The sequence below is a fragment of the Contarinia nasturtii genome, unplaced genomic scaffold (assembly GCF_009176525.2).
Source record: "Contarinia nasturtii isolate CC-2019 unplaced genomic scaffold, AAFC_CNas_1.1 Cnas_scaffold_2367, whole genome shotgun sequence".
In the NCBI taxonomy this organism is placed as follows: Eukaryota; Metazoa; Arthropoda; class Insecta; order Diptera; family Cecidomyiidae; genus Contarinia; species Contarinia nasturtii.
In genome coordinates this window covers 964,400-987,231 of record NW_022199689.1, presented here as the reverse complement: position 1 = coordinate 987,231, position 22,832 = coordinate 964,400, and the positions used below count along the sequence as shown (strand labels likewise).

The 22,832-nt window shown below is 33.2% G+C and overlaps 6 protein-coding genes and 2 long non-coding RNA genes across 11 annotated transcripts; 5 read left to right on the top strand and 3 right to left on the bottom strand.

Moving 5' to 3' along the window:
* Positions 1–538: 538 nt before the first annotated feature.
* On the top strand, positions 539–2,478 carry LOC116348294 (probable cytochrome P450 9f2). Its single transcript, XM_031779260.1, has 3 exons — positions 539–1,521; positions 1,607–2,080; positions 2,158–2,478. The coding sequence occupies exons 1-3, from the start codon at positions 558–560 to the stop codon at positions 2,370–2,372; spliced, it is 1,653 nt and encodes a 550-aa protein (XP_031635120.1). The 5' UTR covers positions 539–557; the 3' UTR covers positions 2,373–2,478.
* Positions 2,479–3,803: 1,325 nt separating this feature from the next.
* On the top strand, positions 3,804–4,585 carry LOC116348337. The gene is made up of 3 exons (XR_004201789.1): positions 3,804–3,851; positions 3,983–4,154; positions 4,360–4,585. It is a non-coding gene; the product is annotated as an uncharacterized LOC116348337 (long non-coding RNA).
* A 1,174-nt stretch (positions 4,586–5,759) lies between these two features.
* Positions 5,760–8,390, top strand: LOC116348293 (facilitated trehalose transporter Tret1-like). 2 transcript variants are annotated; one of them, XM_031779259.1, is made up of 9 exons: positions 5,760–5,884; positions 5,952–6,132; positions 6,197–6,407; positions 6,486–6,657; positions 6,763–7,294; positions 7,364–7,418; positions 7,501–7,588; positions 7,657–7,812; positions 7,892–8,390. In XM_031779259.1, the coding sequence occupies exons 2-9, from the start codon at positions 6,082–6,084 to the stop codon at positions 8,313–8,315; spliced, it is 1,689 nt and encodes a 562-aa protein (XP_031635119.1). In that variant the 5' UTR covers positions 5,760–5,884; positions 5,952–6,081; the 3' UTR covers positions 8,316–8,390. The 2 variants fall into 2 exon arrangements, with proteins under 2 accessions (XP_031635119.1, XP_031635118.1); XM_031779258.1 differs by having other exon boundaries at positions 5,760–6,132.
* LOC116348295 (facilitated trehalose transporter Tret1-like) lies at positions 8,310–13,938 on the bottom strand. 2 transcript variants are annotated; one of them, XM_031779261.1, is made up of 13 exons: positions 13,661–13,938; positions 11,024–11,141; positions 10,908–10,933; positions 10,641–10,756; positions 10,321–10,332; positions 10,084–10,256; positions 9,967–10,022; positions 9,734–9,890; positions 9,580–9,660; positions 9,086–9,494; positions 8,815–9,007; positions 8,603–8,743; positions 8,310–8,540 (listed from the first exon to the last, which is right to left on the bottom strand). In XM_031779261.1, the coding sequence occupies exons 1-13, from the start codon at positions 13,675–13,677 to the stop codon at positions 8,420–8,422; spliced, it is 1,620 nt and encodes a 539-aa protein (XP_031635121.1). In that variant the 5' UTR covers positions 13,678–13,938; the 3' UTR covers positions 8,310–8,419. The 2 variants fall into 2 exon arrangements, with proteins under 2 accessions (XP_031635121.1, XP_031635122.1); XM_031779262.1 differs by lacking the exon at positions 13,661–13,938 and having other exon boundaries at positions 10,641–10,745; positions 11,024–11,115.
* LOC116348316 (phospholipase A2-like) lies at positions 13,831–17,631 on the top strand. 2 transcript variants are annotated; one of them, XM_031779294.1, is made up of 6 exons: positions 13,831–13,899; positions 14,597–14,974; positions 15,050–16,834; positions 16,889–17,048; positions 17,106–17,255; positions 17,319–17,631. In XM_031779294.1, exons 3-6 carry the CDS (start codon positions 16,549–16,551, stop codon positions 17,458–17,460), a joined length of 738 nt encoding a protein of 245 aa, XP_031635154.1. In that variant the 5' UTR covers positions 13,831–13,899; positions 14,597–14,974; positions 15,050–16,548; the 3' UTR covers positions 17,461–17,631. The 2 variants fall into 2 exon arrangements, with proteins under 2 accessions (XP_031635154.1, XP_031635153.1); XM_031779293.1 differs by having other exon boundaries at positions 13,868–13,970.
* LOC116348311 (thaumatin-like protein 1b) lies at positions 14,495–15,536 on the bottom strand. The gene is made up of 3 exons (XM_031779287.1): positions 15,140–15,536; positions 15,039–15,083; positions 14,495–14,981 (listed from the first exon to the last, which is right to left on the bottom strand). Exons 1-3 carry the CDS (start codon positions 15,515–15,517, stop codon positions 14,592–14,594), a joined length of 813 nt encoding a protein of 270 aa, XP_031635147.1. The 5' UTR covers positions 15,518–15,536; the 3' UTR covers positions 14,495–14,591.
* On the bottom strand, positions 17,526–17,932 carry LOC116348339. The gene is made up of 2 exons (XR_004201791.1): positions 17,883–17,932; positions 17,526–17,710 (listed from the first exon to the last, which is right to left on the bottom strand). It is a non-coding gene; the product is annotated as an uncharacterized LOC116348339 (long non-coding RNA).
* On the top strand, positions 17,875–22,129 carry LOC116348283 (eukaryotic translation initiation factor 3 subunit C). Its single transcript, XM_031779243.1, has 7 exons — positions 17,875–17,993; positions 18,372–18,496; positions 18,567–19,382; positions 19,482–19,885; positions 19,975–20,658; positions 20,941–21,484; positions 21,579–22,129. Exons 2-7 carry the CDS (start codon positions 18,398–18,400, stop codon positions 21,762–21,764), a joined length of 2,733 nt encoding a protein of 910 aa, XP_031635103.1. The 5' UTR covers positions 17,875–17,993; positions 18,372–18,397; the 3' UTR covers positions 21,765–22,129.
* The last annotated feature ends 703 nt before the right edge of the window (positions 22,130–22,832 follow it).

Below are 22,832 nucleotides of genomic sequence, written 5' to 3'. Positions count from 1 at the left end.
TTTTGAAAAACAGGACATTTATCTAAAATATTTCGATTTCGTGAGTTACATTAAATAATGAACAATAAAAAAATTAATTAAAATGAGAGTATTCATTGTTGACCAGAACAAATGTCAAAATAGATGCGACCAATTATAAATGTGAATTTAAAAGAGACAAAGCAAAACACATGCGGTTATGCGGAAAAGTTGCGCATACACAAATAGAGACAGAGACAATCTATAGAGACTATGTGACGTTAGTCGCGTTGCGTATCGCTAGTAGCAACAGCTGAAATATTATTATTATTATCAACGTTATTTTGTTGTGTGTTTATTTTTCTATTTGGATTCTTTATCGTCAGGCGATAGCTCGCATATAGCATATTAGTTCTAATTTAATTGCGGAATAGGTCAGTTTGACTACATCTTGTACAGAACAGTGTTGTGCGGCTTGAGACAATAAAAATCGGCACAAAATTATTCGCAGAAATCAATTTCTTTTTTGATATTTACGTTTAATTTGCACAGATTCTGTTTTTTTTTTTTTTTTTTTTTTTTTTTCAAAGTGTTCCAAAATGTTTGACGCATTTAGTAGCTATAGTGGGATGTTGTTGATTATCATATTTTCAGCCGTATTCGGATTCATTTATCAGTTTGTGTTGCGATCGTGGTTTTATTTTAGTGATCGAAATGTGAAATTTGTGCGAGGAATGCCGTTATTGGGCAGCACTTTTAAATCGGTGATTGGTTTGGAACCTTCAGCAATTTCCTTCCGTCGATTGTACGAGTATTTTCCCAAGGAGAAATTTATTGGAATATATGATTTTGGTGGTCGTCCGTCCTATTTAATTCGTGATCCGGATTTGATTAAACAGCTGATTGTCACTGATTGTGATCATTTTATTAGCAATAAATTGGCAATTAAAAACGAAAATGATTACTTTTCTCAAACTTTATTCGGAATGTGTGGTTCTTTATTCGGAAAGTGGAGTGGAATGGAATATACAACGAATCTCCTTTTTTCCACCAACAAAATGCCAATGATGCATGAATTGATGGTTAAAATAACTGAACAATTTATTGAAACGCTTAAAAGAACCGACAAAATTGCCAAAATATTTGACTCTCGTGATCTGTTTACGCGATACACAAATGATATCATAGCCAAAACTGCATTTGATGTTGAAATGAATTCATTGAATGGCATAGATAATGAATTTTATAATGCCGGTTCCGCTTTGAATGAATGCCGTTACGTTGATGGTTTAAAATTTTTGGCCAGCCTCAATTTTCCATCAATTATTAAAACGTTGGACGTTTTCGGAGCTAAAGAAAAACACATCAGCACTCTGCGAAAATTCCTGGGGAAAACCATAGAAGCGAGAACCAATAAAAAAAGTGATCGAAATAACTTGATTGATCTACTGATTCAAGCTCGAAATGGAAAATTAGAATGTAATAATTCAGATGATAAAATAGACATTGGATTTGCGACAACGGTAGAACTCACTACTTCAAAGCCCAAAGATGAAATTCAAGGTAAGTTTTTAGGGATTTGATTTGTTTTTGGTCATATTTAAAAACTTTGAGATTCAAACTTTTAAAATATTTGTCCCATTGATAGAATGCACCGATGACGATATAGCTTTACAATGTGTGGCTTTCTACCTCAGTACTTTGAGTTCAGTATCACAAATTGCCTGTTTTATGTTTCATGAGTTGGCTTTAAATCCAGACATTCAAGATAAACTATATGCGGAAATAAATAGTGTAAAAAATGATTTGAACGGTTCATCAATAACATATGAGATAATCCCAAAGATGAAGTATCTTGATATGGTTTTATGTGAAACTTTGCGTCGTTGGTGTCCGATTCCATTTTTAGAGCGCACTTGCATTTCTCCATATGTTTTGGAAACCAACGGTGAAAAATGCATAGAACTTCAAATCGATAATGGTATTTTTATACCTACATATGGATTACAAATGGATGAGAAGTACTTCCCGAAACCAATGAAATTCAATCCAGAGCGCTTCAGTGAAGAAAATAAAGGATCAATTCAAACTGGCACATATTTACCGTTTGGAATCGGCACACGTATGTTTCATTTAATTTAATAATTTGTTGAAATTTAAACATTTTTCTATCATAAGATATTTCTGTTATATTTCCAGGAAACTCTATCGGATCACGGTTTATGATAATAACAATCAAAACATTAGTATTCCATTTACTATCCGAATTTTACGTTGACAAGAGCTACAAGACACCGGATCCGCTCAAATTGAAGGCACTTCCATTGCTAATGGACGCCGAGAAGGGATTTTTCATTGAATTACGACGTCGAAATCCTGATCGAACGCCGTACGAAAGTCAAGTGTTCACATAGACATTGATATAATAATATTTTCTTTAAAACAAAATCTTTGATTTAGTTTTGAATTTTTGTGCCATAACAATTCGTGCTGTGTATTTGAAAATAATAATGAAATCATTTTATTTTTGACTTTGGAAAAACGACTTTTTTTTCTCTTCAAATATACACCAAACCCTTGTAATAACCTTTAAAATCATCTACCGGAGTCAATGATATGACGTCTCTCGACTTATATGTACATGTTTATATGTATATGTTTATTGAAGCGATTTTTATTTTGTTTCTTATGATTTTGACGAGCCGTGCGTTCCATGTAAACATATAAATATAGACTGAGTGATATTGTAAAATGATTTTGCGCATTTGATCTCTGTGCGATTTTCTGACGTCTCTATTTATGAACTCAACATTCGAATGTTTTGACATATTTTAAATGTGGGTCTGTTATTGCGTATTCATATGAATCAAAGCTCAGCTGATAAAGAAACGATGATTTTTCTTTAATCTTTTTTGTTTTTTGTGGCGTAACAAAAAGAATAGTAATGAGAATGATATTGTATTTTTTAAAATTTGAAAAAGATTGGTATTGAAGAAGTAACACGGGCAAAAGGAGGTTTTCCAGTTTTTGAGGTGTAATTTGGTTAATGGTTATACAATTTAAAATTTTAAATAGCTTGAGAACTGCCGAAAAACATATGGGAATTTTATACTATACATTGCATCCCCAGCAAACAAATTTGTTTCTAACGTTGAAAAATGTAACGTTTTGGCCCATTCTGGTGGTCATTTTCGTGTCAAATGGAACGGAGATTATATGCATAGTTTCCACGAATTCCAATGGAATGGATCCACTTGTTTCTTTCACTTCCTATAATATTTCATTTGACAACATAATGTGAACACAACCCAATACATTAAGTTTTATATTGAAAATCTAAATCTTACGCTCAAATAAAAAAATAAACAATTTATTCGGAAAGAAATAAATAAAACTCTGCAGAAGAACTCTCTTACTAGTCATTCATTAAATTTATTTTTCTTTATTTGTGGAATTATTATTTTGAATTTTCGAAATGCAACTGACATCTTTCTGACATTTTTCTATCCGCGCGGTGTATATGTGTCAAACCAAATCCAGTAGTTAGTATAAACAACTTTTGCACCAACCGATTTTGTTTACAATAAAACTTTATTTTGTTTTCAACAGGATTTCTTGAGAATTATATAAGAGTGTTTGAAGCGTGGTTTGAGCGATCAATTGGTTTTATTGTCATTTCAAAAACGATTTTGTGTGTTCGGAATGCTGTTTCCTGTGGAATGGATATATTCACAGTTGGTTTTGTGACTGTCTTTGTTTTAATTTCGAAATAACAGAGTGTTGATAAAATTAACTGTGAATATTCCAACAACATTTCGATCGGCAAAATATTTGATGTCACGTTGGAAATAAATTTCATCATTCGATTTAGAATACAGAGTCACTTTGTTGAGGTAAGAGGTGATATTTATAATGCGTTCTTCATTACTGTTTCATTTAATTTGTGATAGAAGTGTTTATATCTTATTGTGTTTGGGATCTACGCTATATTTGGTGTATTTTTTCTTTAATTTTTGTACAATAGATCTGTCACGATGAGAAGAAAGAGAGCCAAGAATGGGCGCAGTACGTCGTTGAAGATGACTCTAAATCAAGTGCTGCGGGAAGAGTATCGTGCACCATTCATCGATCAGGTCACATGAGTTTTGTGGCCTTGACCGAAGTACGGGCAGTTCGGTATATAAAATAACCCGTAGGTGAGTATCATTTATTGAACTGAACCGATAGTATATTGATGTTGATTCATACTTAGTAACTGAGTTCATTTTTTCTCTTTTTTCTTTCCATCGCGACGTTGAAAATGACTGAAACTACACTCAAATCCGACCCCAATATTGACCGTCAACATATGCCCGATAATGGATGAATTTGCAACAACAAATGTTTTTTGGGTCGTTATAGAAATGATTTCAAGGTTTCCCGCTTGAATTTATAAGCAGATAATACACTTCTTCAATGTACTTTGTTCGACTTTGTTAAGTCCAAACTCCCAATTAAATTCCGTTCGTAGTGAAAAGATATCGATCAAGTATGTACATTGTTATAACAATATGCATGTTTTCTTACATCATTATACTAAAAGAAATGAGCTCAAATTGAATAAATCTACAAACATCATCGTTTCAAAGTTATTTTCTTTTAACCATTCAAGGTAAGATATTAGCAACGATTATATTGCACTTGAGTGAATTGCAATTATTTTTGATTGTTTGACGTTTAGACTGATAATAAGTTGTAACTCATTTAAATGTGAGATGCTATTAAGGGGTTTTCCAGTTATATTTTTGTATAGAATATTTTCCTTCTTCAAATGAATCAATTTTGCGGCGAAAAAAATAAGTCCTATTTTTTCAAAATAACAATACAAAAATTATTTCAAAGAATATCGGATAGGGTTTTGAATAATACTGCAACATGATTCATTAGTAACAGTGTCAACAACAACAAGGAATAAGCACCATCTGTACGCATGTGAATAACAATAAGAGCTATTCTTTCACCACAACAATTCAAATGGAATGTAACTTTAATTAATAAATAAAAATGAATTGCAATATTTATAGAATTAAATGATTCACGTGTATGTGTGTTTGATAAAGGATTTCATTTTATAGTTTTTGATTCGAAGAATGTTCCGTGAATATATGGTTCATTTATGAATTATTATTCAGAATAAATATGACACTTGATGCCCGCCAATATGTTAATTGTAAGTTTCACGGTACGTACACTTTTAGCAATAAACACTGATTTATTTTCTGTAATAACTGAAATCCATCAAAATTGATAATCCAATAACAACGATATAATTTGGAGCAAAAAATTTTCATCATCTACTTTTCCGATAATATTTTGCTCAATTTTTTAGGTAATAAAGTTTTAGTACTTATTTTTTTTATTTTAAATGGACTATAGTTATTAGTTATTTGTTTTCTGTTTCTTAAATATATGAATATTGCATATGCTCTCAATTAACTGACGTATCGATTTATTTGTATATAGTTTCGTTTTGATGAATTATTCGTCAGACGAAGCTAAAATAATGCTAACGAGGTCTTTGTATTAAGACTTTTATGCTGCAGCATCGCGTGTTTTGGCGATAAAGAGGGGGATCCATCCATTCAATTCAATCTATATTCATGTTGAAAACTTGTTTGCAAAGCGAAAGACTTTAAACGCAACTATGAATGTAACATAGTCGCCGAAAATGAGCTTAGTGGGGCAGCCAGCTGTTGCACTTAAAAAGCCTTCAAGTATGCCACGAATCTTTCTATCTCTCTTCATCAGTTTCGCTCATAACATTGATGGGTGTGCTTCAGTGTGTTTGTAGAAATGAATCTATAATTACTTTCTAATCGCAAAAAAACAAATAAATAAATTTACGTACATTTTATCAGCAAGAATTTATCATAAGTAAATCAGTAATGTAATAATCTACAAATAATATATCTACAAAAACATCACGAATTAATTCCATTTGCTCAATGTTTCAGTTGATGCAATTACTCAAAGTCGATATAGATCTCAAAAGTGAACACGAAGAGTTAAAAAAAAAGTGAACGGTACAGAAAAATTTAAAAGCAAAATTTCATTGATAGATAAACAAAAAGAAAAGAACGTGAAATGAACGAAAGTAGTGATAAAGTTAGTCGATTTCGACGAATTTTGCCACAGGTAAATACATTCATTTTATTTGTGCAAAACAGTAAAGAAATGTATGTTCTGTTTGTACTCGCAGGTTATAGCAACGACGGTTAAGAATTTTCTTATGTTCGATGTCGGCTTGAACATTGGATTGCCAACAGTTTTGGTGGCAGCATTAACACATGTTTCAAATGAACACAATCAAAATGAATCGCTATCAATAACACCAGCTTTAGCTAGTTGGTTAGGAAGCGTAAGCTACCTTTTTCAACCTATCGGGAGCATGTTATCTGTATTTATCACAGGTAATAGTTTTATTCAAGATAAACAATACATATTCATTTCATTTTGGAATCGAAAGATAATAACTTATTATTGAATAGATCCACTTGGTCGAAAAAGAGCGATGATTATTGTGAACATTCCATTGGCATTTGGGTGGTTCATCTTATATAAAGCAAACAGCGTTTGGGCAGTCTTTTTGGGGTCGATCGTACTCGGTTTGTCTGTAGGGCTACTTGAATCACCCATCTACGTTTATTTGGGGGAAATCTGGTGAGAGATTAAATATTATGGTGATTACTCTATTTGTATAAGATAATGTAACCCAATCACAATATGTGCATGTTTCATTGGCGCTACATTGTCGCATTGTTCCAGCCAACCATCAACGCGAGGTGTTTTATTCGCTTATTCACGAATTTACACAACAGCTGGTATATTCACCATTTTCCTCCTAAACACATTGATGCCATGGAGAACAGTTGCATTGATCTGTTTTGCACTGCCCATTATCACAGCGATAGCTTTGTTATTTGTTCCGGAGACACCCATTTGGCTAATTTCCAGAAACCGTCAAGAAGACGCATTGAAAAGTCTTCGGTGGCTGAGAGGATGGGTTCCACGTCACATTGTAGCACAAGAATTCATTGAAATACAAGAGAGCAGTGAACGATCAAAATGGTGTAATTCGTGTATTAAACAAAATCAAAAGTGTCAACATCCACCGCCCACATTCAGCGAACGATTCATCGAATTAAAACGAAAACGAACGCTCAAACCATTTGCAATTGTAGGGGGTTTATGTTTTTTGTCGCAATTTACGAGCGTGTTGGCAATGCGACCATTTATTGTGCCAATTCTTAAAGCATACCAGACCCCAATTCCAGCCGATCAAGTAGCGGCTATGATGGTTTGATTTTGAATTATGTTTAGCATACATTTTCCTGTCTTTACTTACTTTAGTGTTTTTTTTTTGTAGGGTTTTCTGGATAATATTGGCGCTGTGATGTTATTCTTTTTAATTCATTTCATGGGCAAGCGAAAACTTCCATAACGTTTCATTACATATTGATTAATTTCCATTGTTTACATTCTTTTCTTTGTGATTAACCCTAGGCAAGCGAAAACTTTACATCACATCTATTTTGGGAGTGTTTCTATGTTCTCTCATTCTATGTGTATACGGATACAGTTATTTACCTAGGTATTGTATTATTTTGTATTGTTATTAATCTAATATTATTATTTACCTAGTTATTATTATTTACCTAGCGGATGCATTTCATTTGATAAAACACGAACATTTGAAATGGAAAACCAAACACTCACTTATATTCCAGTAGTTTGTCTCACATTGTGGAGTTTCTTTTCATTCCTTGGCATTATTGTAATGCCTTGGATGCTGCTTTCCGAGATATTTCCCTTAAAGTTAGTTTTTTTCTTTTGCACGGAATTTATCACAAAAAAATCACATTTTATTACAAAAATAATACTCTTTTTTTTTCAGATCTCGTGGAATCGCCAGCAGTATCTCGGCGGCGTTAAACTATTTCCTTGGTTTCATCAGTAAAAAGACATATTACGATTTGGAAACATCGTTTTCACTACCCGGAATGGCATTATTTTACTGCATTCTATCTGGTTGTGGATTGATTTTGATGTATTTGATTCTACCGGAAACAGAAAATCGATCACTAGAAGACATTGAACGTCACTTTTCGGATAATTCTAAAGGACTGACTGATCGCAACATCGTAATATCAAAGCGGAAAAGTAAGAATGAACCAAATGATGATGATGCGGAAAATTCTCAAAAGACCAACTCATCGCATATGATTACCAATTGCAGTGCGGTGTTTGAAAATAAAAATAGAAGCAATGAATCAGCTTACGAAAATAGGGGCTTTGAAATAGAACTCTCCAAATTGTGATAATGGACAATTCAATATAAACATTTAATCATAAACAAAATAAAAAAGCGATCCAAACATTTTATTCTACAACAATTTTTTTATATTTGTAATTTTTTTGTTGATCAATTTTGATGTGGAATATTGATATGGAATATTGAACGTTTTCGGTCGGAAAAATAAATTTCAATATCTTCAAGCGTCCTTCCTTCTGTTTCGGGCAATGTCAGATACATTGCAATGAATCTATATTGTTAGGATAAAATATGAGAAATGGAGTTATGTATATTTAGAATTTTGATGCTTGCCCAACGGTCCCTATACATCCATAAAAAATACTAAGACCAGGAAGTGTTAAAAGCAGCTCCAAGATATAAAATGTTTTCGATGCTAAAAACATGGAAATGTAGTAAAATGCACCAACTATTCCCGTTGCGAACGCTTTTGACCTGTTCCAACGAATAGGCATTTTGAGATTATTTCAAATGTGAAAAGTTAGATGTTATTCATATAAACTTACTTGAATGGAAACACTTCACACAACATCATATTTGGAATGGCACAAACACCATAATTACCGAGACATTGTAATATATGAAAAGCCAAAATTGGTAGATATTGAATGAGTGATGCATTTGCTGGAACATGAGCCGTGCTTGTATTTATATCGAATGAAGTTAAGTTCAATGTGAGATACATAAAACCATAAATTCCTGGTGTGAACAATAGAAACATAAATTGAAATCACATATCATTTCAGTTTTCAATTAGTATTTTAAAACAACACTTACCCAATCCAAATAAAACGAGCACAATAAATGCCATCGTCCATAAGAAGATGGAACGCTTTCCAAATGCCCGAATAGTTAGAACCAGTAAAACATTCGCAATAAATCCACTGTATCCAAGATGTGTCAACACTTCATTCGGATCCATGGGTGATTGATAAAAGTAGAGTATTTGAACCATGTATGGTCGATAAGGAGAAATACTACAAAATGCGGCAAAAAAAAATAGACATGAAATCAGAATGAAGGGGCGAAGTATGCGTCTGCGAAAGAGGTCTCGAATTTTGTCGTTTATTGTTGGTGGTGGATGTTCACAGATTTCATTTTCCTTTTCGCATTGGTAACATATTTGCGCAGAAACCCGACTCCTTTGCAGGTCATTGAATTCATTTTGAACGGCCTTTGCATCTACCTAGGAAAGAATCAAATGTTTTCTTCATTGTCATTTGGAAATATCATAGTTTACAATACATATTAGAATATATATATATATCTACCCAACCACGCAACCACCGAAGACTTTTCAATGCGTCTTCTTGACGGTTTCTGGAAATTAGCCAAATGGGTGTTTCGGGCATCTAAAACATACAAACACATGAAATTATAATGCATTTGTCCCATGCCGAAGAATTGAAGTAATATTGATCGTACAAACGAAATGAAAATAATAGACAAAATTGGAATCACTGCACAAATCAGCGCTGCTATACGCCAAGACGTATGACTGCCCAAAAAATAAACCAATCCAATACCAAACGCTGCAGAGACACTAGCACTAGCAGTTAAAATACCGCGAATACTTGGCTCACTGAAAAAAAAACATTGTATAAACTGTATATATAAATAAATGCAACTATTCTAGAGTTATAACTATTGTTACCAACCATATTTCGCCGATATATGTGAAAATCGGAGCTTCCATAAGACCCAGACCAGTCCCCTTTGAAGTGTATTGTGATTGTGTATTGTGGTGGAAAAATGGGTATTCAAATTGTTCTTACCAGTAGACCAAATGAAATGTAAATCATCATCAATGAGTTGGCATAATATAATAAAATCCAAGCAACAACATATGGGATATTCACACATATCAAAGCCATTTTTCTGCCCAATGGTTCTGTTAAAAAGCCAGACAAGACGCCACCAATTGGCTGACAAATTACAGTAATGCTGCCTAAAAAATTTATTATAAACTTTATTTTTTTTCCACCTATTCTATTTCAAATTACTTTACTTACCGAGCCACGTAGCTTCATCGTAAAAGCGGAATAGAAAACAACGAAAAACAATACAATTTTTGCTTTAAGGCCTTATTTGCTAAGAACACGATTGTAATCGTGTACGATTCCAATCGTCCACGATTTTTTTATGATCGTCTACGTGTATCTGAAAAGCGTTAGATGAAACATTCCCGATCATGAAAGATCGGTTGGCGATTTGAAATAATCGTACACAATTACAATCGTGCGCAAATCGTGTCCTAGGAAATAGAGCCTTTAATCGAAAAAATTTCAATTGTTTGTTCCAATGGGAATTCTGATACTTGGATATCTATTACCTTCATCGGGGGTTATCGACAATGTTTCGTTTGGATTTAAAGCAGGATTCAATCCAAATAAAGCAGGAATTAAAATTGTAGAAAATGCGATTGATAAGCCAAAATCTACAATCAACCTTTTAAAAATGTAAAGAATTTGTTGAATCTTGTTCCATTTTTCATGATAGTATTGAAAAGACAACTTTTATGATAATATTGAATTTCAATCGAAAAAAAAAAACATTTAATCGCCAAAATTAATTAAATAGTTCTCATTTTTTCACTCACATATTTTTTGCTGAACTGGCCAAAATCTTTTGTAACGAAAATTAAAGGAAAAATCACATTCGTTTAATAAAATTCATTATGAAGGACTCTGGATGAAATATTAATTTTACACATACTTGAGGAAGGTATCGTCTGAATGTACTGATTCCTCCATTGTCTGAAGTTGTCTCACTTGACTTTGTGCTGACATCAAAACTTTTCACTTTTTTTCCTCTGTCTAATACTCTTGATAATCTAAAAGAAATATCCAATTAAAAATTGATTTTAATTCTCAATTGATAATGTTCATAATAATGATGAATTAAGTATTTAAAAAAAATCTTGGTCTTAGGAAATAAAACAATTAACCGGAAATCTTTGTTTTACAATAGCAATAAATTCAATCGGCAAATGTATTCATGTGTGTATTGTATGAAGATAAGAATCTATTTATTGTTTGTTTCACACAAGTCAAGCGCTAAATTAGCGAAATATTGTTGAATTTTGCACACCTACGAATGTAAAGTAAACACAAAAGACATGTAACATCACAAAAATTTGTGTTTTACTTTCCGCACACATAGTATAAGGTGAAAAGTATTGTAATCGGTCAAAATTTTGAAAACTTCAGAAACATGTTTTCTGGACGTTTCTGAGGTTAGAGAACCCGAATCAGGCCGTTTTGAGCATGGTTTTTGTTAATCTGTACGTCGTACGCAAAATTTGTTAGCAAGATTGCGCTCATCGTAGAAACTTAATTCAAAATCTGACTTTACAGGATGATTGGGGGTCGCGAGGAATAGAAATCATTAGCTTTTGAGCGACTTTGGTTGATGCGAAAAAATGTCATGCCTGGAGAAGATACCTATGAAAAAAAGTCCAATTTTCGTCCAAAAGTCATACTTAATGTAGACTTAAACACTCAAAAATATGTATTGGGGGGTTTTTGGCACGATAATTCCGGGGTTAATTTTGAGATACAATCAATTTTTGATACAGTTTCCTTGGAAAAATCACAAAAAAATTGAATTTTTGTATGGGAGCCATGCCTGTATGCTACCTTAATGACGTGAAACTTTGCACGGACTATTTTTTGCACAAAAAAATAACATTCTAAAAGTTTGAAGAGATTTCAATCAAAATTAGGGGTACCTCCCTTTGGAGGAAAATTTTTGGCTCAAAAACGAATATTTTGTATGGGAGGTACCCTTAATTTTGGTTGAAATTTCTCCAAACCCTCCGAATGTTAAAAAATAACCTGTAAAAAGTTTCACGCCATTAAGGTAGCATAGAGACATGGCTCCCATACAAAAATCCAAATTGTTTGTGACTTTAGTTATGAAAAGTGTTTCAAAAATAATTTTTATGGCAAAATTAACGTCAGACATATTTTTATAGTATTTTGTTAGAAAATAGAATAATTTCAAATGTCGTACAAATGAGTTCATCATGATAGTATGAAAAATCTTTTGCGAGTACTTCTGCTATTAAATTAAAGAATATTTCGATGCCGAATATATATAGCTAAGTAGAATACGCATCTACCACCGTGCGGAAAAATTCGTCTTACTCCTGTAAGACTCTTTATTATGTTATGGTATAACTTGCCGCTATTGATTTATCAAAATGATAACCAAAAATTTGCCCAAAATTACATTCAAACAAGCAATGTTTTAGCTAATTTACTCATATGTTCGGCCTTATATCTAACCATTATGATTTTGTGAATATTTTCAGTAACCTATTATTACACACTTTTCTACTCATGATTACTAAATACTTAAATGAAATGAAATTCACTTCAAAATTATGCCGAACATGATTAATAGCAATTTTGATTAAACAGACCACGCAAATTTACATTTGTTTTACTCCTCCGATATATTTATTACGTTTCATGACACTAACTGAATGATAAAATGAGAGCCGAAAAATCTATACATTTCTGAAATCTACAATTATAGAGCAGTGCAATGATAATTGTTAAAAAATTAATTCAATGATAATTTTACCATTGGAAAGGCCAGAGTTGGTAAATGCACCTCACAAGTGTGCAATTCTTCTTGGGTGCGCGCACCCGATTCCATATATATGTTGGGTGCGCGCACTTGGAATTTTTTTCTTGCTTATTTCAATATAAAAAATCGTCAAAAATGTATTTTTTTTACTTAATTTTTTCCATTTTGAATTTTTTCACATGCAAAAACTGTTTACATGTAAAGCAATGTGGTTCAAAAGACAACCAGCAGGCGGCTACTTGTAGCTGTCAAAATATATAAGAAACACAATTTGACATAATTTTGTATTGATATATTGAAGATGACCAAATAAAATATGGAAAGTTTTAAGTAAAAAATACATTTTTTTCAATTCTTTATATTGAAATGAGCAAGAAAAATATTCCAAGTGCGCGCACCCAACATTTATATGGAATCGGGTGCGCGCACCCAAGAAGAGTTGCACACAACTTGTAAGGGCGCGCACTTGTGAGGTGCATTTACCAACTCTGGGAAAGGCAGTTTTCGAGATGATATAAGAAATTAGCGAATCGCCGTTAAAAATACACCAAATAAATATTACTTTCAAAACATGCTCTACTAGAGTAGCTCTAAACTTTCAAAATGATGAAATTTCGGCCTGTAGCTTTAAAAAAAATCCAGATATTATTGTTCTTATCTAAAATATCAACAATTTCGCGATTAAATTTCATTTTCGAAATTCGGAAATCGATTAATTTCGTTTTTCCACGAAAATTTATTCTATGTTCCACTCACATGTTTTGAAGTTTCATGTTGATTGAAGCGAACGTTCACTTTTCTATACTTAAAAATACAATTGTCACAACAAATAATGTTTAAAGTATATCAGTCTGTTTGTATGACTAACTTTTAATGATAAAAGAGCTGATTTATTCACAAATAAAATTCACGCTTTGTTGATTAGATTTAAACACTACAATTGAGTGAATTGTTGTACAAATGGTTTTGTGAAGATTATAAGCTGAAAAAAGAATGTAAGTCCTCACACTTACTATTCATTTTCAATACTGAATATTTTTGTTTCGATATTTCATTCTTAAAACATGTAAGGGGAATATTTGCTTTTATTTCGTTAAACATTCGATGTCTGCGGTACTTTTTTATATTAAAAAAAAAACACGATCCGTGTAAATAAATTCGAATTGTGTTATCAGAACGCAATTAAGTGTTGTTAAAAAAATTTACAATTCGCATAAAACGTAGAAATTCTCGTTTTGCCAAACAAGTTTATCTGATTCTTTGTTCAGACGTGAAAATCGTAAATGATGTGCTATTCAATGCAATGCATTACGAAACTCATAAGTACAGTGTATACAATACAATTTAATTCAGGTGCTGGTACGGCTTCAAAGTACTTTGACTATAGCACTGACTTATGTCAATGATTTAAATATTACTTCAATGCCAGTAGATTACCAATCCGTCAATCAACTCTAAGATGAAGAGATAATTTTATGGTTTAAACGACACTTTATTTGATGAAAAAAAAACTGTATTTATTTGTTTGATTTAAGTTTGAAAACTGGTTTAAAACAACTTTTTATTATACTAGAAGAAAACATACACCATACAAAAAGATCAAATATTACTTCAAATCTTAAATTATTTCACACATTTTTATGCTAATGAATCGAGATTTCTTTAATGTAAATGTTGTGTATTTTTTTCAAGAGTAAAAGTTCACAACGAAACTCGTATCTGATGAGCAGTCATGTGAGCCACCTTCATCATCATATGAATAACTGTATGCAGTGGGACAATTGCGATGAACAAGATTCACATAATCTGTTTGTACAACGATTCCGCGTCTACATTCCTGAACTGAAACTGGACTGGGACAACAAAGTAAACGTCCATCACCTTCTTGCTCGTTACGGCCTTTTCCAAATGGTGCTGGATAGTTCCATTTTTTGCATGGCGATAAGCAGGCTACAGGATTATTACTTCTTCCTTTTACAGTTAAATCGCCTAAGCCACTTCGTTCATTGTGTGGGCACTGATTCACTGATAATCGACAATCAGTTCGTACACATGTTCCGCTTTGAAATTGTATGCCCTGAAATTAAATTGCGAATTTACATTTTCACGCCGTTTAATTTTTTAAATTACGTACGTTTTGCACAGGAATAATTTCACTCGCCAATGAATAGCCGTCGACCTTAAAAAAATGGCTAAAATAAGCAATCGAAACAAAACAGGTAAAATTCAACAAACCAAACTGATGTCATAAAACGATCGATCGGCACTATTTTCTGATGGGAAAAAAAATTCCACTTTGGTATCAGCGGGTGGATGACAACCTTGTGCGGGACATGGTGGAATCGATTGGCCAAATTCACAATTTGCACCACTATTGTTGCAGTTAAACTTTGGCCAAAGTCTTCCAGCCCATCCATTAACGCTTATCTCATATTTAATTCGACCGCCAGGATTGATTCTAACTATCTCGTTTGATAATTTGGGTCCATTGGCATTGGCCAACGTTTCAATCCAAATGGGAAAAATGTTTCGATTTCCAACTTCAATGAAACGTCTCAATTCAACAATATGCACTGAAGAACAAAGAACTATCAACACCAAGTAAAATAACATTTTATATGTTTAGTCTTTAAATTCTACTTTTTGACTGAATCGAATTTTTATCGATAAAAGCTTATTAATATTTATGAGTCTGACCGGTTCGCACTTGATTGTTGACGAAAATAAGTGTGATGCGTATGAATAAAATAGCGTCTACATTGTTTTTGCATCTTCAAAAAAATTGTCCAATCAGATGAAATACACTTTAAGTGAATGAGTAAAACGGTGGAATTCGTTACAAATAATTGAAGTAATCCAAGATCTCAGATCTGTTGTGTTCAAAATGATCTTGTGTTAAGCGGGATATTATTCATCTTCATCCTCCATCATTATGTGTAATCATAAATCGGTAAACTAAGTTGACACATTGAAATTTTCTTAGCAAGTGCAATAAATCGCTTGCAGACATTTACTACTGTAGAAGATTCATCGGAGATAAGAAAAAGCAATTAAACTCTGTACTTTAAAGTCATTATCGATAACAACGAAAAAGCATTGATGGAAAAAAAAGTCAACAGATCAATTAAGTAAACAAAAGTGAAAACTTAAAAGACAAAAAAATACTTTCAAAACCTTTATTTGGCGACATACAAAATATGTAAACAAACGGCTTTGTACTTGACGTTTTTAGCACATAAAATGAAGCGGCAATAATGAGCATATGATTACAGCGTGAATACCCTAGTTTTCATGTTTTTGTTTCTCTATCTCGGTGTCTGTTTGTACGTACATTATCTCTTATATGATATGATTCCGGTCACCAAAAATGGTACCACACAAAAATCGAAAATCAACGGCAAAAAGCACTCAACCAACAAGAGATTTCACCAGCAATTTCATATGCAAGCATTTATTATTTTGTTTGAAACCGAAATAACAACAGAATTCATCTCGACACCGAAAAATTGCGTTCGAACTGCTTTAAAAAATGTTGTGCTATTTTCAGTAATTGCGAGCATTTCAAAAGTGTCGCATGGAATTGTTATGTCAGAATAAACGAAAACTTTCGTTTTTAAATGTATTTTCACTGATTTTTTTTAAATATGCATCGTGACGTGATTCTTGTTGTTGTTGTTGTTGTTTTTTGTGCTGGTGCTTCTTCGACAAATATCTCGAAATATGAGCAATTGCCAAGTGAAATTTGGCATCGTTTTGAAAAATCTCTTCAAAACAATTACGATTCGGATGTATTGAATGCGATACATGCACTGAATATGACTATACAAAAATTCCATGAATTTCAAAGGCGAAGTGAATATGTTGAGAGTCGAGATGCCATGATAAATAGTAGGATTGGTGTTTTCTTATTCACCCGTTATTGTGGACCAGGTATAAATATATAAATAACATTTTGTTGTATACTAAATATTCAAATAATCGCAGGCGCACGGATATTTAATCGTATTTTTAAAACGGACGAACGAACTTACACAAACATTGACAATTGTTGTCGGATGCATGATGAATGCCCTGAATATGTATTGCAACCACATGATTATCAACAGTATCCTGGGCTAGATGTTCGGCCACAATTTTTCTCACGGTAGGTTTAATGCGTCAAATTCGATTGAAACTTCTTCATTAATATTTTTTTTTTCAGTTTGAAATGTAGTTGTGATGCTGAATTCTATCAATGTCTTGAAAACATAGAGACAACATATGCATTAACAATCGGAATTGGATATGGAATATTTCAACGATATTGCTTTGAATATGAACATCCGATCATGAGATGTTCGGAGTATTACATGTGAGTTTTAATATAAAGCCAAACAACGAAAGAACAAAAAAATAAATTTGAAACCATTTTTAGAGGCTTTGGCTTGAGACGTTGCATGGCCTACGAAATTAATTATAGTGCCCCAAAAAAGTGGCAGTGGTTTGACGTACTGCCTCCATATCTCGAAATATATAACTTTCCTCAATTCATTCAAAGTGCAATTTCATTAAATTGATTGGAAATTGTTGTTTTCATACAAACTCCACCGGATGATTATTTTATAATTTAAAGTTAAAAGAGTTGATTAAAAAGCGATAAATTTTTATTTATTTAAAATAAAAACGAGCTAAAATAATGTTTAATTTAATTGAATTTATCAAAGTATCTGAATCTTGTTAGGATAGATAGCGCCATCTCTTGATAGTTAGACAATACAATAGAGTTGAAAATATAATTGAACATTGTATCTTTTAAAAAAATTGTACCTAAAAATAGCAAAAAAGAAATAGTTCAAATTATTATTAAATTCCAAAAATTAAATTATAAATAAAACTCAATAAAAACTATAAACCGAAGCAAAACTTGTCCAAAAAAAACCGGTTCAGAACTGAATCGGTTCAGTTGGTCATTAGGAGTGACACACGCACGAATACATACACAAGCTGTCGTCACCAACTTATTGTAATTCTTTACGCCATTCACATTAACAGCGTACATATTGCGGCGATTGCAGCAGCAATTTTAATCGTGTTTTTACATCGAAAATCTGTAAGTGTCCCGGTAAAAAGTGCATTAATTTCATTAAAATAATTATTAGAGATACGAAAACGTTGGAGTATCTGCTTAAATTACTAAAAAAAATGTGAAAATGATATGTTGATAAATTAATTGTCCCGGAAAAGTGACAGTGTGGCACAATGCGGTATATACGATAGTGCGTTGAACACACACACACACACATATATATATATATATATATATATATATATATACGTATACATATTCAATAGGCTATTCATAAAAAAGTTGCTATTACTAGTTGTATCCTAACCTCAACTTCCACGTTTTTCATTTAATTTTCGTGCTGAAATTTCTTGATAAATAATGAAATAAGTGTTTTATATTTTGATTTTTCTTTTATTGAAGATTTGTGAAAAGAAAGAGTAAACAAGATGTCCCGTTTCTTTGCGACCGGTGGGTCCGATAGCGAATCGGATAGCGAATCAGATAAAGAGCAATTTGTTGCACGTCCAGCACCAGCTGCATTTACGGTAATTTCAAAATTAAATTTTTTATTTCATCAGACAATAAAGCGAACAATTTTTGTACAATTCAACATAGTTCAGCGACGAAGAAGAAGAAGTAAAGCGTGTGGTGCGTTCAACGAAAGAGAAACGCTATGAAGACTTGACGAATTTAATTAAAGCCATCCGTAACCATCGGAAAATCAAGGATATGGCTAGTTTGCTGCAGAGCTACGAAGATATGACTCGTGCTTACCAGAAAGCATTGCCAGTCATTATGAAAGAAGAAAATGGCGTTACTCCACGCTTCTATGTGCGTGCATTGGCCGAAATGGAAGACTTTATCAATGAAGTTTGGGAAGATCGTGAGGGTCGTAAGAGTTTATCGAAAAATAATTCGAAAGCGTTTGGACCATTGCGTCAAAAATTCCGAAAATACATAAAAGATTTTGAAGCTGATTTGGCAAAATTCCGTGAGTCACCGGACGAAGAAGATGAACCAGAAGAGGAGAAGGAGGAAGTCAGTGAAAGTTCTGAAGATGAAGAACCAGCACCAAAAACAGTCACCTTCAAAAAAGAGAAGAAAGAAAAGGAAGCAGCCGACGATTCGGATGATTCAATCGATTGGTTATCGGATACCGAATCGGATTCAGATTTATCGGAAGAAGACACGCAATATGTTAACATTCGCGATCGTTACTTGAAGAAAGCAAGCGACAGAATTGATAACGATGAGGAAGAAAAAAAGAAAAAGAAGAAGATACCCAAACAACACAAGCCACACGAAGAGACTGATGAAGAGGGCGGATGGGAAACTGTCACAAAAGGTTCATCAACAACCGCCGAAAAACCGAAATTGTTCGCCAAAGATGCCGAAATCGATGTTCCATTGGTTCTCAACAAGCTGAACGAGGTGAGTTTTCTTTCTCTTAAAAAAAGAAACGAATGATTGTTATACATACTTTTTCATATTTTTGGTAATTTATTGTTGTTGTCGCTTTCTATTGTATAGATTATGGCATCGCGTGGAAAGAAACGTACCGATCGTCGTCAACAAATCGATTTGTTGTTTGAATTGAAACAAATCGCCCAACAACATAATTTGGGTGATGCAGTTGCATGCAAAATTCGTTTCAATATCGTATCAGCTATTTTTGATTACAATCCAAAAGTGAATGAACCCATGAAATTGGAATATTTTACTAAACTGTTGGAAGTTATGCATGACCTCATAGAACTTCTTTTGAATTCGAAAGATATCACACTATCGGAATCTGTGAATGAAGAACAAGAAGAATATGAGAATGCCCCATTCTATTTGCGTGGATGTGTGTTGACGGCCGTTGAGCGGCTTGATGACGAATTCACCAAGTTGCTGAAGGAATGTGATCCACATTCAAATGATTACGTTGACCGGTAAGTGTTAACAATTAATTTTAACACCATGATGGTTTCAATTCAGACTTAAGCTAACTTTTATATGTGTATATTATTTACATTCATAGTTTGAAGGATGAAGTACGTGTAACAGCTATTATTGAGCAGGTGCTACAATATATTGAGCGTATCGGAAATGAAACTGAAATTTGCCGTGTATACTTGCGGAAAATCGATCATTTGTATTACAAATTCGATCCGACCGTTTTGAAGAAGAAGAATAAAGAAATTGATGAAGATACCACTACTAGTGTTAATGTAATGGAAAAACTATGCCGTTACATTTACGCTAAAGATAATACGGATCGTTTGCGTACTAGAGCCATTCTATCGCATATTTATCATCATGCATTGCACGATAATTGGTTCCAAGCTCGTGATTTATTGTTGATGAGTCATTTGCAAGAGAACATTCAACATTCGGATCCACCAACTCAAATCCTCTACAATCGTATGATGGCCAATTTGGGATTGTGCGCTTTTCGTCAAGGTTCAGTGAAAGATGCTCATCAATGTTTGGTTGATTTAATGATGACTGGTAAACCGAAAGAACTTTTGGCTCAAGGTCTTTTACCACAACGTCAACATGAACGTAGCCCCGAACAAGAAAAGGTAGAGAAACAACGTCAAATGCCTTTCCATATGCACATCAATTTGGAATTATTGGAATGTGTCTACTTGGTATCGGCTATGCTTCTTGAAATTCCATATATGGCCGCTCATGAATTCGACGCAAGACGTCGTATGATCAGGTAAATTCATCTCCATATTTTACCAGAATTAGAATACTCTGATTTTGGTCATTGTCATTATCATGTTTGTTCGACATCATTTCATTTTTTCGAACGCTGGCGAACAAAAGCCGACCTACACGAATGCAACAAAAACTCGAGGAAGCTTTGAGAGAGTCTTAATCAAGGCTTTGCGATTGTTTTTGAACAAATCATATTATTTTGATTTTTATTCATCCATATCAGCTTTTCATATGAAACAAATTACTCAATTTATTATGACTTTATTTACGTTTCACGTAGTAAAACTTTCTACCAACAATTGCGATCATCGGAACGTCAATCATTGGTTGGACCACCAGAATCAATGCGAGAACATGTTGTGGCTGCGGCAAAAGCAATGCGTTGTGGCAACTGGTCAGCTTGTGCTCAATTCATTGTTAACAAAAAAATGAATACAAAGGTTTGGGATCTATTCTATGAAGCCGATCGTGTTCGTGACATGCTTACAAAATTCATCAAGGAAGAATCGTTGCGCACTTATTTGTTTACTTATTCGAATGTATACTCATCGATAAGTATGCCAAGTTTGGCTGATATGTTTGATTTGGTTTTGCAAAAAGTGCATTCCGTCATTAGTAAAATGATCATAAACGAAGAATTAATGGCATCACTGGACGATCCAACCGATACGGTTGTCATGCATCGCTCGGAACCATCACGCCTGCAAGCTCTTTCCATGCAATTAGTTGACAAAGTCACAAATTTGGTGGATGCCAACGAACGTATTTTTGAAGTCAAACAAGGCACCAATTTCTATCAACGAGGCAATCAACTCAAAAATTTCGTAAGTATTTTTTTCCATACATTTGTTTAAGATTTGAGTTGATTTGATTTCAAAAAACCTTTTACAATTGAATGAAAAAATGTATACATTTCAGAACTTCAACAAGCAACAACAACGTGGCAACTATCGCAACCAAAATCACAATCAAGGTGGCTACAATCGTCGTAATCAAAATAATCAAGGCTGGAATAATGCGGGCCGTAATAACAATCGCAATCGTAACAACAACAATAATAATAACAGCAACAACAACAACAACAATCAATTTGAAGAGGAGTAAATCCATATTCGATTTTGTATGCAGTGTTGGGTGCGGCGTAAAAACAAGAAGTGAAAAAAAAAGATCGATTCAAATTCAGTTTGAAGAGCGTCATTTGTGCATTCGACTTTATATTTATAATTATATTTTAAAAATTGTCTTTTTTGTACATTTTATCTATTAAATTATAATATAAGATGAATAGCACAAATGAAACTAAAACAATTCCAATCAAATTAATTTGTGTCGTATCCCGGTTCGGCTGTCATGAGTTCAGCTCTAAGCATCTGAACCGGGATAATGAATACAGAAAAAAAAAATTGCATAAATATTTAAAAAAAAATGATTTTGTTTGAGAGAATTAGCTTGTTCCAGTGACCGGTTCGCGCATATTTCTATGCCTGATAGCTATGCTAAGCATAGCGGAGACGCAAGCCGCAACGCACCCGTCGCCATTCGATTCGAGCTATATTGTATGCGCACGGTCGTCTGCATAAACGAACATGTGCATTGTTCATATAGAGTGAACGGCGATGCGTCGGTTGCGTTTGCGGCTATGCTTGGCATATCTATGCTACCTAGCGTATTTAGGCAAGCATAGAAATATGCGCGAACCGGTCACTGGCTTGTTCATGAAAAAAAGAAACATAAACCATTTCAGCATTCAATTTCTTTTTTCCTCAATGCGATGAATAAAGACAAAATTAATTTGAATACATTTAATTTTTTTATTCTGTTATTTGAAATCGTCATGTGTTTATTGTTTTTATAGATTTAATTCAATACAATTCGAAAAGACTTCTTGTCTCTAATTTCAAACCATCTTATATGCTAAATGATGGAAAAAAGCCGAATATTGCGTTAAACATATATTTTGCTACATGCTACGACAACGCCATCTCTGTTTCCCCATGTGTGTAAAGTATGTTCAATATTGACAAATCATTCAAACGGGTCAATTTTATACCACAAAAATAGCTGTCATCGTGAAAATATGTCAACAATATTATTCATTGAAAATTGAAATTGACTGTGCCGTGTTTATTTTTTAAAACAATTTTCAAATGCATATTTCTGTAAATTTCATTT